At 45.7% G+C, this 14,271-nt stretch overlaps 1 protein-coding gene across 4 annotated transcripts in view; it reads left to right on the plus strand.

Annotated features, from left to right (window-relative positions):
- Positions 1-14,266, plus strand: part of CAMK1 (calcium/calmodulin dependent protein kinase I) — a 46,285-nt gene extending 32,019 nt beyond the window's left edge. For 3 of the 4 annotated variants that reach the window (XM_061618895.1, XM_061618896.1, XM_061618897.1), the window contains 7 exons: positions 3,425-3,551; positions 5,363-5,438; positions 8,613-8,725; positions 9,095-9,173; positions 9,746-9,833; positions 10,887-10,983; positions 12,587-14,266. In XM_061618895.1, the coding sequence (XP_061474879.1) occupies positions 3,425-3,551; positions 5,363-5,438; positions 8,613-8,725; positions 9,095-9,173; positions 9,746-9,833; positions 10,887-10,983; positions 12,587-12,651 (645 nt within the window). In that variant the 3' untranslated portion in view covers positions 12,652-14,266. The remainder of the gene's footprint in view (positions 1-3,424; positions 3,552-5,362; positions 5,439-8,612; positions 8,726-9,094; positions 9,174-9,745; positions 9,834-10,886; positions 10,984-12,586) is intronic. The other variant, XR_009761553.1, reaches the window with a different exon arrangement.
- Positions 14,267-14,271: the final 5 nt, after the last annotated feature.

The raw sequence follows: 14,271 nt of genomic DNA on the forward strand, positions 1-14,271 counted from the left end.
ACTTCATTAGAGCTGCTGATCAAGTGGTTGTGTTGATTTGTCCAGAACCCATGATTTCAAGCTTTGGGATAGTTGTCAAAAACATGGGTCTCTAGATTGGCCTGGAGTCTACGCTGCACAGATGTTGAAATGGAAAGAAGGGCAGAAGAAAATAAAGAGAGAAGAGAAAAAAGCCAAAACAAGAATAAAAAGGCAAGGAGAGAGCAATGCTTCTACAACCTATGTTAGGGCAATATCCTTATGAGGCCAACCAAAATGTCAAGTTCCGTCATAGCTTGCATCTGGTGGTAGCTGGTGGCTGTGTGTCATTGGGGCAGTGGAATCCGCTCCAGGTTTTAGTCCGAACTTTCAAGGAGCTGGCCAAGGTGCTTCAGCTCCTTAAAAGATCAACTGCTGAAGAAGCATCTTATGACTTGATGCCTTTAATACATTGCTCTCAGTGCACCTTTGAGGCCTCGTTTTCATTCTGTATGTCATTGGTGGGGAACTTCTGGCCCAAAGGCTAAATTAGGCCCACCAGGCCTCTGAGGTTGGCATGTCAGACCCTTTTTGGCAAACCATGCCCATCTTTTCTGCACCAAAAGTCATATGACTTCAACCACAGGAATTCAGTCTGTGTTATCAAGGGAATATTGCTTTGCAGTCACAGCTTGAATTAAAAGAATCTTCCTTTGCAGACACAGGTTAAAAAGCACCATATTCAAGCCGGGGCTGCAGAGAGAGAAAATGGGGAACACACTTAGGTCCCATCTGCACTATCCATTTAAAGCAGTATCATGCCACTTTAAACAGTCATGTTAGTTCTACAATCCTCAGAGTGGTTAACAATCTCTTTTTCCAGGAAATTGTAGCTCTGTGGAGAGCCAGTGTGGTGTAGCGCAGTGGTTCCTAACCTTTATGAGCACGGGACCCCCTTTATAAGCTGAAAAAAAATTGTGTCCCCCTCCCCCCAGGGAGGCAGGCTGGCTGCCAGGAAGGAAGGGGGAAAGCAGCCTTTTCTTGCAGCCTTGCTTCTTTTTGCTTCACAAGAAGCCCTCTCCTCTCATTCTAAGGGCGTTGCCAGTAGCGGCAGTGCAAGGAGACGGGAATCAGTGATAGTAATCCCCTCTTCTTCTTGGTAGCCCCACCCTCAGCCTCCTTTGGCATCTGCCATGTATTTTATAGGCAGATGCCTGCCCTTAGTGCGCCTGAAAGACGCTCTGGCACTTCAGCAAAAGGCCTCCCCTCATGTTTGGAGCAAGGGGGAGGTGTCATCTGCAGCGGCAGCGGAAAGCAGACAGTGTCGAGGGAGTGAAGACTTTTTTTAAAAAATTAATAAATAATTCATTTCTTTACTGTTCACGGCCCCCTCTGGATTACTTCGCAGCCCCCCTGGGGGTCCCGGCCCCCAGGTTGGGAACCACTGGTGTAGCGGTTAGAGTGTTGGACTATGACCTGGGAAACCAGGGTTTGAATCCCCACACAGCCATGAAGCTCGCTGGGTGACCTTGGGCCAGTCACTGCCTCTCAGCCTCGGAGGAAGGCAATGGTAAACCACCTCAATACCACTTACCATGAAAACCCTATTCATAGGATTGCCATAAGTCGGGATCGACTTGAAGGCAGTCCGTTTCCATTTTGTAGCTCTGTGAGGGCAGTAGGGACCTCCTAACAACCCTCAGCACTCTTAACAAGCTACAGTTCCCAGGATTCTTTGGGTGAAGTCATGATTGTTTAAAGTGGTATGATACTGCTTTAAATGGATAGTGCAGATGCAGCCTTAGAGGGCACTCCCAATTCTTCCTTTCCAGGTGCAGCTTGAAGTTTCAATCCCCTGATATCATAGGATGGCAGGTGGCTGACAGGTACATTGCCTTGCTCAGCTATGAAAGTGGCCTGCAGAGGGTTGGCCACTTGTGGAGCTGGCCCTCCAGCTCCTCACCCCTGCTATATATATGCTGAAGCATCAGGGGATAAATGGATCACTCAGCTGTGTTCCCAGATCAGTCTTGATTATCCACCCATGTGATTTTTGCTGTCCAAGATTTTTGCTATCCACTGAAACATACACACCATTGTGTTAAAAGAATAAAAGAAATGATTTCATGTGCATTTTTGCAGAAATCGTTACGGGCTTCATTATTAATTTACGTTGCACTTTGAATGCACAAAGCGTATTTAGCTATCTGTCTGTTGATCTACAGTTTGGAAATCCGGTTCAGGATTTTTCTGAAGTCTTCACTGGTGCTGTGTGGATGCCAAGTGGAATCACGCCAGAGCACTTAAGTCAGAAATTATTTTTTATAACTTGATAGCCTGGACTACTCCAGTTCTCTCTTGTGGAAATGATGTTTTCTTAGCTGGTCCATTTTGAGTGTTAGAGCAAAGTGGAAAGAGCATGTGATTTTGGCATGTCGATTTCTTTGTTGCTTGACAAAGAAAGCCTCTGAAACCACCTAATGAATTTCTCTCCTTCCTTGGTTTGCATACTTATTGTTGCTTCCTTTTATGAGCGGTGCAATGTAAGGAATCTCATGTCACATGGTTGCGAGATTGGCAGGCATCTAACACTACAAATTTACAATTGAACTGTTACAGTTTGGCCCCCTCCCCCTAGGAAACTAGCTTTGTGAGGAGTTGAAATGGAAATGGACTGCCTTCAAGTCAATTCCTTATTTTCATGGTAAGCGGTATTCAGAGGGGGTTTACCATTGCCGTCCTCTGAGGCTGAGAGGCAGTGACTGACCCAAGGTCACCCAGTGAGCTTCATGGCCATGTGGGGATTCAAACCCTGGTCTCCAAGGACCTAGTCCAACACCCTAACCACTATGCCAGACTGGCTCAGTGATGTCTAAAACATCATTTCCAATATCCTCTAAAATGTACTGTGTAAAGTTTCTTTTCAAAATTATGCTTCCCTTATTTGTTACCAGGCCAGCTTTTGACCAGCTTTCAGATGTATCTTTACCAATTGCAGATCAGTCTATGCTTTTATTATGTGCATTTAATTTACTCATGTTCCATGTTTTTCTTTGGTCTAAGCTTATCTTTATTGATTTGGTTTTGTGTGCGATTTTTAAAAAGATGCTTAGAAATGTCTGTTTCTCCACTACTGTCTTGACAATTTGCATTCTACCAGGCTACCTGAATTGTCCCAGCTGGTCGTTGCAAGAACTGCAACTTTAAGAATTGCTGCCTTCGTTTGGTTGCTTTCCTCTACCCTCTCTATCCCTTTTTCCTTTTGTGTCATGTCTTTTAGATTGTAAGCCTCAAGGGCACAGATTGTCTTGTTTTTAGTTGATCCATAGGCTGCGCTGGGAGCTTTTCACTGAAGTGTGAGGTAAACATATAATGCTTTAAATAAATCTTTACTTGGAGCTATAGTCTGTGTTAAATTCTGTCAATTCTATCTCCCTGCTTTCCTCCCTCTCCTCACCCTTGTCAGCCCGAGAACCTGCTCTATTACAGTCTGGATGAAGACTCCAAGATCATGATTAGCGACTTTGGGCTGTCGAAGATAGAAGGCTCAGGAAGCGTCATGTCCACGGCATGTGGGACCCCTGGCTATGTAGGTGAGCTGAAGAAGTTTTTTCTGTTATTGGAAAGGGTGGATCTGGCCTGGAAAGAAAATCACTCAGTGCCATGAGATTTTTATGAGGCGAGGTTTGTCTCCAGCCTGCCTGAAAGGAGAGGCTTTAAGAGCATTTCTAAATACAGATAGCACTTCAGTGTAGGGGAGGTGTGAACCTTTTTGGCTCCATGGGCCAGATCCTCATCAGGATGTGCCTCATGGACCAAATTTGACAGGTGGGTGGGGTCACCCATCTGTCAATTGCCTGATGTCACAAATGTGATTAGGTTATTTGGTGCTTTGAAGTCTCAAAGTTGGGACCAGCTGCTAAAGTGAAGGAAAAAAACTTCCTTTTAGCAGTGCCTTGCTGCTGGCAAGGTGCTTTGAAGACCCAACTTCGGGACTTTAGAGCGCAGCCAAACTGGGCAGGTTCAGCAGTGGCGTCACTAGTGGGAGTGCGGGGGGGTGCGGAACTCCGGCGTGCGCGCACTCCAAGCTGGCGGTGGAAGGCCCGTGCCGGCTTCACCGCCAGCGAGCGGGCGCCTGCTTTCCGTCTCGCCCACCCGCCAACGAGGAGGAGTTGGCTGCGCCAACCCGGAGCACTTCTTGGCTCCTTTGCTGGGCAACGGCGCAGGGCAGGGCGGCTCTGGGTGTCACCCCCCTCAGGGTGTCACCCGGGTGCAGTCCGCACCCTCCGCACCCCGGTAATGACGCCTCTGGGTTCAGGTGGATAAGTGAGTTCCCTGCAGGTTCCTAATTGGCAGCACTTGTAAAGCCCCTTTCAGCCAAGCCCTGTCCGAATCTTCCCATACCTGATGTCACGTATAGAGCAGGTGAGTGTGGCTTGCCCAAAATGGTCTTGTGAGCCAAATGGGGAAGCCTGGCGGGCTTGTGGGTTGGAGGTTCCCCATTCCTGGTTTAGGGAAAAGCATGTAAATCATGTGTACATTATAATGTGAGAATCGCCCATGTCTGTTTTACCATATATACATATACTGTGAAATTATGATTGGCCACAGCCTCCCAGCATGTGCTCACATGTACAGTCATATATGATGATCTACCATAGTTAGAGTTGATGGAATATTCTCATATGTCAGCTGGAGCTGTTTTTACCTTATTTTTTCCTTCTGAGATACATATATGTGTGTGTATGTATGTATATTTGTGTATATATATATATATATATATATATGTGTGTGTGTGTGTGTGTGTGTGTGTGTGTGTTTATTTATTTTGTGGCACAGAAATTGTAATATCTGAAGCAGCCTTGTGTTGGGAATCGACAGGACAGGGTATCCCCTGTCATTGGTAGAATGGCAGCCTGGGAGATGAAAGGAAGTTTGGAGGAAACTTAGAAGTAGGGACTGTAGAGAGGAGAAGTCTTTACATGGTAGAGCTGGCTGGCATGGCTTTTCAGCCAGGACTGATGATGGTCCTGTGGAATGAGGGACGGCAGAAACTGGCTTATAGTGGGGGAACTTCCTTGGAAACAAAACCTGTAGAAGGAGATCCCTAGTGCAAGGGTGGTATTCTCACTCCCCCACCCCAAACTCCAAAGGGCCATAGCTCAGTGGTAGAGCACCTGCTTTGCACACAGTAGGTTCCAGGTTCAGTCCCCAGCATCTCCAGGAAAGGCTGGGAATGTCCCCTTCCTGAAACCCTGCAGAGCCACTGCCAGGCACTCATAGGCAATACTGAACTAGATGGACCAATGGTTTGACTCAGTACAAGGTAGCTTACAGTGTCCCTATGATCTTTCCGTCTCTAATGGTCACGTTCTTTCTCTTTCTCCCCTTGGGTCTGGTCCAGCTCCTGAGGTGTTGGCACAGAAGCCTTACAGCAAGGCTGTGGATTGCTGGTCTATTGGAGTCATCGCCTACATCTTGTATGTATTGAGTTGAGTTGAGTTGGGAGGGAGGTGGAGAAAGCTGGGTGGATGGTCTCTCTCTTATCACTCCTGAACGCACATCTGTCAAAGGGGTTTAGATATAGGTAGACCAAATTTAGATTTAGTCCAAATTTAGATTTTGACAGACCAAAGGTCTGACTCATAGAATCATAGAGTAGTAGAGGTGGAAGGGTCCTATAAGGCCATCGAGTCCAACCCCCTGCGCAATGCAGGAATCCAAATCAAAGCATTCCCGACAGATGGCTGTCCAGCTGCCTCTTGAATGCCGCCAGTGTCGGAGAGCCCACTACCTCTCTAGGTAATTGGCTCCATTGTCGTATGGCTCTAACAGTTAGGAAGTTTTTCCTGATGTTCAGTCGAAATCTGGCTTCCTGCAACTTGAGCCCATTATTCCGAGTCCTGCACTCTCAATATAAGGCAGCTTCCTATGTTCCTATGGACAGGCTGTAGCTGTAGCTCAGTGGTAGCACAGGTGCCTTGCAAGCAGAAGGTCCCAGATTCAATCCCAGGCATCTCCAGGTAGAGGTGGGAATGTCACTGCCAGTCAGTGTGGACAATACTGAGCTAGATAGACCAATGGTCTGACTCAGTATAAGGCAGCTTCCTGAGTCCTAGTGAGCTAAATGTCAGATGACAACTTGCCCTCTTGTCCATTTGCGATGTCTCCAGCACCACATTCATGACTTAACTGTTCTTCCCCATTCGTTTGTGGATCCCTTGTCACTCCTTTGCAGACAGCTTGAAAAGTTTTTATAATATGGTCCCCCTGTTAGAATTTGGAGAATTAGAAATTTCTCTTCACCCGCCCCCTTCTGCCCAGGTCCTGGCTTGTTTCTCTCTCTTCCTCCCTATGGCACAACCATCTGCGCTACCTCTAACCCACAGAGGTAGTGCATCTTCTCTTAGGATTGTTACTTCCTACCACAAAATAGGTTCCTGTATCTTTAATTAAAAATGTGGCTGAGAAAAGTTCATTAAGTGCTGCTTCTCTGACTATAGTGCTACTGTGAGGAAGGGATGTTTGAGCAATTGGCCTTTTGCCAATTCTGAAAGGTATTAACCCGACCTACATTTCCTAGGCTACATGTGCAGATTGGAACTCAAGTTATCCAGCACTTCCTGAATGTTCTCAGCTCAAACAATTTATCAGAATAGGTTTATAAATGTGCATTTTAAAAGAAAACATGTCTTAAAGCACATATTTAAATGCACATTTTTGTGCAGGTTTTTTTAAATTGGATGGAAATTGTCTGGAATGGACTTATGGGTAAACATGGTCAAGTGTCACGGATGGGAAACAAATTGATTCTCCCATCCTAACTGCGTGAGGAGGAACTGCATCTTTTCATGCTATGTAATTATTTAAATGCACAGAAGCCCTCCTTTGGGTCAATAGTTGGCAACTTTAAATATACTTCACATAAATTTTAGCAAAATTGGTAAGGCTGAGTATACTTCAATATATATATATTTAAAAATAACAAGGTAATCTAACTTCTAGCCCAGGAAAAGATTACTTCTGCAACCTGCAGAAATTATGCAGATCTGAATATATGCAATAACTTTACCTTATGTATTCTAGCTTTGTCTGTCTTTGTTACTGTAGCCCCACATTCTCACTTCTTGAAATCACTCTCTCTGTGACAAAGCCAGACAGAGCCTTCTCGGCTGTCTGCAGCCATGACCCTGGCACTGAGTATGCCTCTGAATACTAGTTTCTGGGGAAAATGAGCGGGAGATGACTGTTATCCTCCTGTGGGCTCCCCAGAGGCATCTGGTTGGCCACGGTGAGAAGAGAATGCTGGACTAGATGGGCCTTTGGCTGGATGTTATTTTGTTAATGCTGGGAGTGAGCCAGTTGCTTGAAGCAACTGAAAATGTGCTCTCTACTCTTTTTTTTTATGTAAGCTTATGCTGAGTTCTGCATCTGATACCAAACTCCCTATCTCTATGGCATAATCACAGACAAGATTGCTAGGCCCTCCCCTAAAGATGGTGCCTGCACCTTTTAAATTCTCTGAGGCACTGTGTGAGTTAGAAGCCGCTGCATCTCTCACCCTGTTCCTTACTGCACAGATGGGGAACCTGACTGCACCCCTCTCCCCAGGCTAAACCCCTCACTGGCCCTGTCCCCCCCCCAAGTGCTTTTGCATAGCTGGAATGTGTCCTTGTACAGTGATAATGCTTCTTTCCTGAATGGGGGGGGAGAGGGGGAGAGAGAGAGAGAGAAAGGGGGGTGTTTTGCATGGATGGAATGTGGCTTATTTTAAAGCCTTAGAGTGTCGCATCTATTGCTCTGGCCACTTTTGCCTCTGGTCTCCCCTAACTGGCATGTGGCCCCCAGAAGGTTGCCCATGATGGAATGTGGCCCTTGTTCTGAAAAAGGGTTCCTGCCCCTGCTTTACCAATTTATTTTGCGAGTCCTTTTCCTCCCTGTTGTGGCTAACAGGACATTACTGGGAGGGGGGAGTTGGTAAGAAGACTGGTGTATGACTGGGGTAGGACAGAGGTGGGGAAAATGTTTTTCAGCCTGAGGGCCACAGCCCTTTGTGGTCAACCTTCCAAGAGCCACTTGCCAGTGGCGAGCAAGGCCAGAGGCAAAAGTGGGCAGAGCAAGAGATGTTAAATTTTACCTTTACACAATTGGCTGCTTTCTGTGCACACTCGCGTACCCCCCTGTCCTCCGTCCAGGCAAGCAAGAGGCATTATAAGAGCTTAGAGGCACTTTCCAGCCACCTGAAGCATGAAGCAGAGCCAGCAATTGTTGCCTGGGAAGAGCTCCGAGGGCCAGATAGAAAGGCCTGGAGGGCCACAGTTGGTCCCCGGCCCTGAAGTTCTCTACCCATAGGAATAGGAGGTGCAGCAGCTGCAGATTCGCTTTGTGCCTCAGTATCTTGAGATGAGGGCAGGCAAACCCTAATAAACACAGCCCTGCTTCTCTCTTTCTATAGCTACTGTGACTCTATCTCTCTAATCATCAGGAAGTAACCTGCTGTTTTTCTCTCTCCTTCTCCAGACCATTTACCTCAGTTCTCCACACTGTTTTGCTTCTTCTCAGGCTATGTTTTATTTCTCCCACCATTCCCCCCCCCATATATACCCTCAGGCTCTATAGTTCATACATGCCCTGTTCCCACTTTCTCCCTTCAGACTGTGTGGCTATCCCCCGTTCTATGATGAGAATGACACAAAGCTCTTTGAGCAGATCCTGAAAGCTGAATATGAATTTGACTCCCCCTACTGGGATGACATATCTGAATCAGGTGAGGGAAAGAAATGGTGGCTTCCCTAAACGCTGCTGCTAAACCCCCAGGCATTTAATTTTATTACATATATTTAAAACTGCTGATTTTATCTATATTTTGATACTTTATGTCTAAAGCTTGATTTTGTCAGTATTCTCTTCGTGAATATTTTATATTGGAGGTTTTTCTTGATTTAAACAGTAAATTTGTAAAATTGCTGTCTTGGACTCCTGGGAGGAAGGGTGGGATATTAATTAAATAAACAGACAGACAGACAGACAGACAGACAGACAAAAAACAAAAGAATAAACAGAATCCAATGGCTGGGGGGGGCGCATGGTACCGCTTGCTTGCTTGCTTGCTCAATCACATTCTTTCTGCTCCCAGCCAAAGATTTCATCCAGCATTTAATGGAGAGGGATCCTAAGAAGCGCTTCACTTGTGAGCAGGCATTGCTACACCCATGGTAAGGAGGAATCCAAGCCCCAGCATCCCTTTGACTAGCTTTGAGCAAACCTTGGTGTTTCGGCTTCTGTTGTAAAAGACAAGGGGGAGACCAGCCTGGCCCCATCTATCGGCCACCGAAGAAGCAGCTGGAGGGGTTTTGCTTTTCCTTCTTCCTCCCTGTCTGAAAGATCATTCAGGTCCAGCTGCCTGTTGTCCCTGGGACTGCAGAAGCAACAGGAAAGGGCATCAGCCAAAGGAACAAGAGCCACCAATTGCTATTCAGGCTGGAACACCAGCAAGGGAAGATCAGCATGGCCTGAACTGGATATAAATGCTCCTCTTAATGCTTTGGCCTGGAAGAACTGATCTTCCTCCTCTACTTTCCCCCCTCCTTTCCTTATGTGTCTTATCTTTTTCGTTTGTAAGCATGATGGCAGGGCCTGTCTGTCTGTCTCTCTTTTTAATAATGTTGGTTCATGTGGGGAAAGGCGGTCCTTTAGGTAGAGGGGCTCCCAAGCTGTATGGAACGTCAAAGGTCAAAAACAGCTCTACGAGTCCTGTTAATAAGAACCAATCTGCATTCCCTCCCAGGATTGCTGGAGACACTGCTCTGGATAAGAACATCCACCAGTCAGTCAGCGAACAGATCAAAAAGAATTTTGCCAAGAGCAAGTGGAAGGTAAGGCATCTCCTGCAGCTAAGCAGTAGGTGGGTGTTTTCACTCTTGAGCCTTCAATCTGTTTCTGCTCGAATTAGGCTGCAATGTGAGTGTAAACTTCTGTCCACTAGAACATACTTTCAAGTTTTTTGCCATATTATAACCTTCCTTAATAACTCTCACATATGGCATGTGAGAATCTCTTGTGTTAATTATGCATTTTAAAAACTTTATCTCTACACTGCAGATTTAAACAACCAGCAAGAGCACTAATCCCTAAGCGCTTGTTTATGGCAACCTAGCTTGGTGGGAAAGCACAGAAAGACCGTTTCAGGCTGCTGTGTGGGCTGAGAGTCCACAGGAACAGTAGCTATAAGGTTTCTCTGGATGAGAGCCAGGATGGGAATGTCTCCACTACCCCTGGGGGGAGGTCCTTGGATGTTTGAAGGGGGAGTCTTGGGTCCCAAAATATTGGATACAGACACATCGTCAGGAATATGATCATGTTTTGTGTGCTACTTCTCTATTTTGGTGTTGCCATTTATTCTCTCTTGAGTTTAGTTTAAGCTACTGAATTAGGTTAGCTTACTTGTATTGCTTTTTACAGTGTTATTGGGTTATTTTATGATTTTATTGATTTTATAATTATTTCTAATATGTTTTTTGAATTGTTATTGTTCATTGGATATGTTGTGAGCCACTTGGGGCACAATTTTGTGGGCAAGTGGCATACAAACAAGCAGATGATGATGATGATGACCTCCCTCAAAGACTCCTAGGAATTTCTGGTTTGTTGAGGGTGCTGAGAGTCGATCTGAGATCTTTTTCCATCGCCTCACAAACTACATTTCCGAGGAATGCCTTGGAGAGAAGGAGCGACTTATTAAATTGGTTTAGGTCTGTGGTGCAGGTATATTTTTAGTGACACAGCTAGAAACAGTTACTTGCAGTCTTACTTTCCGGCCCCAGGGGCTAGAGAAAAGAACAAAGGCTTTCACTTTCTCAGCATCTCTTTCATTTGCCACAGAGTCTCCCTCACCTCGACACCAATCTTTTTCTTTTTGTCCTACATAGCAAGCTTTCAATGCAACTGCTGTGGTTAGGCATATGAGGAAACTACAGCTTGGAACCAGCCAAGATGGACCTGGTCAAGCCATGCAGGAGAGCAATGGTGAGAGGCTGGGAATGGCCCTGGGTGTCATAGGGTATTCCTCTCAATGTATTGTGGTGACACCAGTACAGAACTGAAACTAGCTTTCACCTCAAAACTATCAGCAGTGAATCTTGATGTCAATTAGCCAGCGATTATAGGAGTACTTGATACCTGTTAATGTTTGATATTCAATAGTTGTCGCTTAATATGCTGACACATCTTAGGCATTTGAATTCTGAGGCAAAATTTCACCTCTACAATTCAGATGTTGAGTGTTGAGTTTGACATTCTGCATTGGAACCTGAATGACTAAGCTGAAAGAAATGACAAATGTTAAATAGTCCTGAAACCTTGTGTCCGCTTGACCCCAATCTCATCCCTGCCTTCCTGTTGGTACACTTCATTCAAAGCTTGAGGATTTCCTCTGTGCTTTTTCAGTATATGCTTTTCGACAGAGCGGTTGTAAAATGCTGTCAGTAGTTGTAAGGCCCAGCAGTTTCCAGGGACATGACCTGCGTAAAGGTATATGCTGCTGTGTATATGCTGCAGTAGTGGCCTCATGAACTGGCTATGCATCAACAGCTTCCCTCACAGCTGCTTCTTTTTCCTTCCTTACTGCCCTCACACTGCTTAAAGTTCCCTCCCTCATTTGTAAGGTTTTACTCCAGTGTTGGGGAACTTGTGGCCATCCAGGTGTTGCCAGACTACAACTCCCATCATCACTGACGGCTAACCATACTGGCTGGGGCTGATGGGAGTTGGAGTTCAACACTATCTAAAGGGCCACAGGTTCCCCATCCCTGTAACTCCCACTGTCTTCTCCTGCCATTGACAGCTTCTGGGCAATCCTTAGTCATCCGGTGGTGGCGAGCTAGGAAAGAGGGAAAAGGCAACTCTCCATTTCATTCCTACTGCCGTTGAACACTCACTCATGTTCGCTTTGTCCCAGGAGCCACTGTTTGGCCTTTCCTAAGCTAGAAAATAAGAAAACTGCTTCACTGATTGCTGTCCAAAATTTTCCTAAATTTAGTGTTCCCCTTGGGAGAATGGGTGGGCTTGTAGGGAAGGAAATGGGAATTTGGGAGGGGGTTGCGGGTTGGGTGTTACGGCTTGTATTGAAACTTTAGTATGTAATTGTATTTTTTCTTGTGTGTTTTTGTATCAAAATTAAATAAGTTAATTAAAAAAAGTCTGGAAGTAGTTAACATACTTTGAGCATAATATGTGCACACTTAAGATAGGCATTCTGACTGACAAACCATCATGCTTGGAAGGCAGTTTCTCCTCCCTTTCTGCCTTGCCTCATCTTGTAGTTGGGCCAAAGTCAATGGGAAACTCCTTGGGTGACAGAGTAGTAGTAACGTAGGCACTGTCTGTTAAGAATGTCCTCTGTGATCACTGAAAAATTAAGTTTTGCTCACAAATGGGGTCCCCTGAAAAAACTTCAAAAATATTAAGGTGCTAGATAGCCTAATGTGAGACTCTGTCCTTTTGAGCATGCTGACCGCATGCTGACCAGAAGATTAGCAGCTGGGTAGCTTTACTTTTGTTGGCCTTGTGCTATAGTGTTGTATAATTGCTAGTTAACTCAGCCCTTGACTATTCCTTTTCTCTTCTTCAGGCTCAGCTTCCAGTAGCAGCGAGGAGTCCTTGGAGAATGGTTCTCACCGTCAAACGCGGGATTGAATGTTCCCCAGTGGACAGAGCAACAGATGGCAGTGTCAGAACCAACCCATTGTGGGGTGGGCGGTCTAAGGCCACCTCTGCCATGCTACTTACAAGTAGAGCCAGGGAAGGGTCTGGGACTGCCACTGCATCCCTCCCAGTAAAATGTGGCTGAGCCCCACTGCAGGGAAAGCTTCCCATGTTAAGTCACACTCTCCTGAACCTGGAACTGGGGCTTGATCCATCATAGGACACATACTTCCCTGGAGATGCTTCTTTTTCTCTACCACAGAATGGCTTACTGCTGGCTGCAGCCAACAAGCTCTGTCTGTGCTCACCCCCCAAGCTGACAATGATCTCTTCCTCCTTGCCCAATCAGGTGGCGGGCCAAGTCTAGGAAAGGCCATGCAATGGCCCACTAAGGCCCTTTGCAGCAGCTGTCAAGGTGGAGGTTGATCTCCAGCTGGGCATGCAAGTGTGGAGCTTGAGAATACCAAAAAAGGCTAATCAAGTCCTCCACTCAAATCATACACTCCAGCCAACAAGAAAGGTACAAAGAAAGAGCCTGCAGAGCTTCTATGTCCAGATGACACAAATCACATGCTACAAAGGAAAATGAAGCTGCTTCACTTAGTGAGGGAGCAGCTGCTGTAAGCTTGTAACCCCTTCACACTTGATTTTAGGAAGCTCCTCCTGGTAAGGAGGGGTTGTGTATTTCTGATATCAAGAGATATGGAGCTAGATGGAAGGGACATTTCTTTGCCTCTTCTGATCTATGGATGAGGACATATGATTTGTTTAAAGAGTGTTGGTTTGATAGAACCACAGCTGCCCTCAACACATATGTACATTTTTTTTATCAAACCAGGGAAGAGAGGGGACGGAAACAGTTTAGTTGATTTTCAGTATGGCTCAGGTTGAACTGGAGCCAAAGTCGGCTGCAGTGGGTACCTCTTGGCTACTGCCCATGACATTATCGTCCCATCAATCTGCTAAGCAATTTTGCAGCTGTTTTTAAAATGCTTGTGGGTTTTTAAAAATATTTTTATTTTTGGGGGGAAGAAAGGGAAGAATGAGCACACATACATAAATACGTGTATGCCTCTGTTTTTAAAAACAATGTTGAAAGTTGGGCAGTCTGTATGGAATAGAAGGGGAGGGGCAAGAGTGGGGGTTGTTGACACATCATCTTGGCATGGGGAAGCAATTCACTGATCCAGGATTCAGCCTGTTGGGTGGTATGTTTGCAACGCTAGTTGGAAATGGCAGGTTCCTACCTAGATGAAGGTCCCACTGAGATAATTCTCAAAAGAAGAATCAGGATATTTCTCATAGTATATAGTGTTCTACTTTCCCCAACCTGATGACTTCCAGATGTTTTGTATTACAACTCCCATCAGCCCCACCCAGCAAAGTCAATTGTCAGGGATCATGGGAGTTCTATGCAGTCCAGCAACATTTGAAGGACACCAGGTTGGGGAAGGCTGGTCTAGTCCCACCTCCTCTTGAAGCTCACAGCTCCTCATTTTGCTCTAGTGTCTTCTTCCTCCGTCCTCTTGGCTCAAGAGAACTTTCTAACTTGAAATTTCTATTTTGTTGCTTGTTCTTGTATTAAAAAGGCAGGAAGTGTACTTGACTTTA

The sequence above is a fragment of the Rhineura floridana genome, chromosome 3 (assembly GCF_030035675.1).
Source record: "Rhineura floridana isolate rRhiFlo1 chromosome 3, rRhiFlo1.hap2, whole genome shotgun sequence".
Taxonomy (NCBI): domain Eukaryota; kingdom Metazoa; phylum Chordata; class Lepidosauria; order Squamata; family Rhineuridae; genus Rhineura; species Rhineura floridana.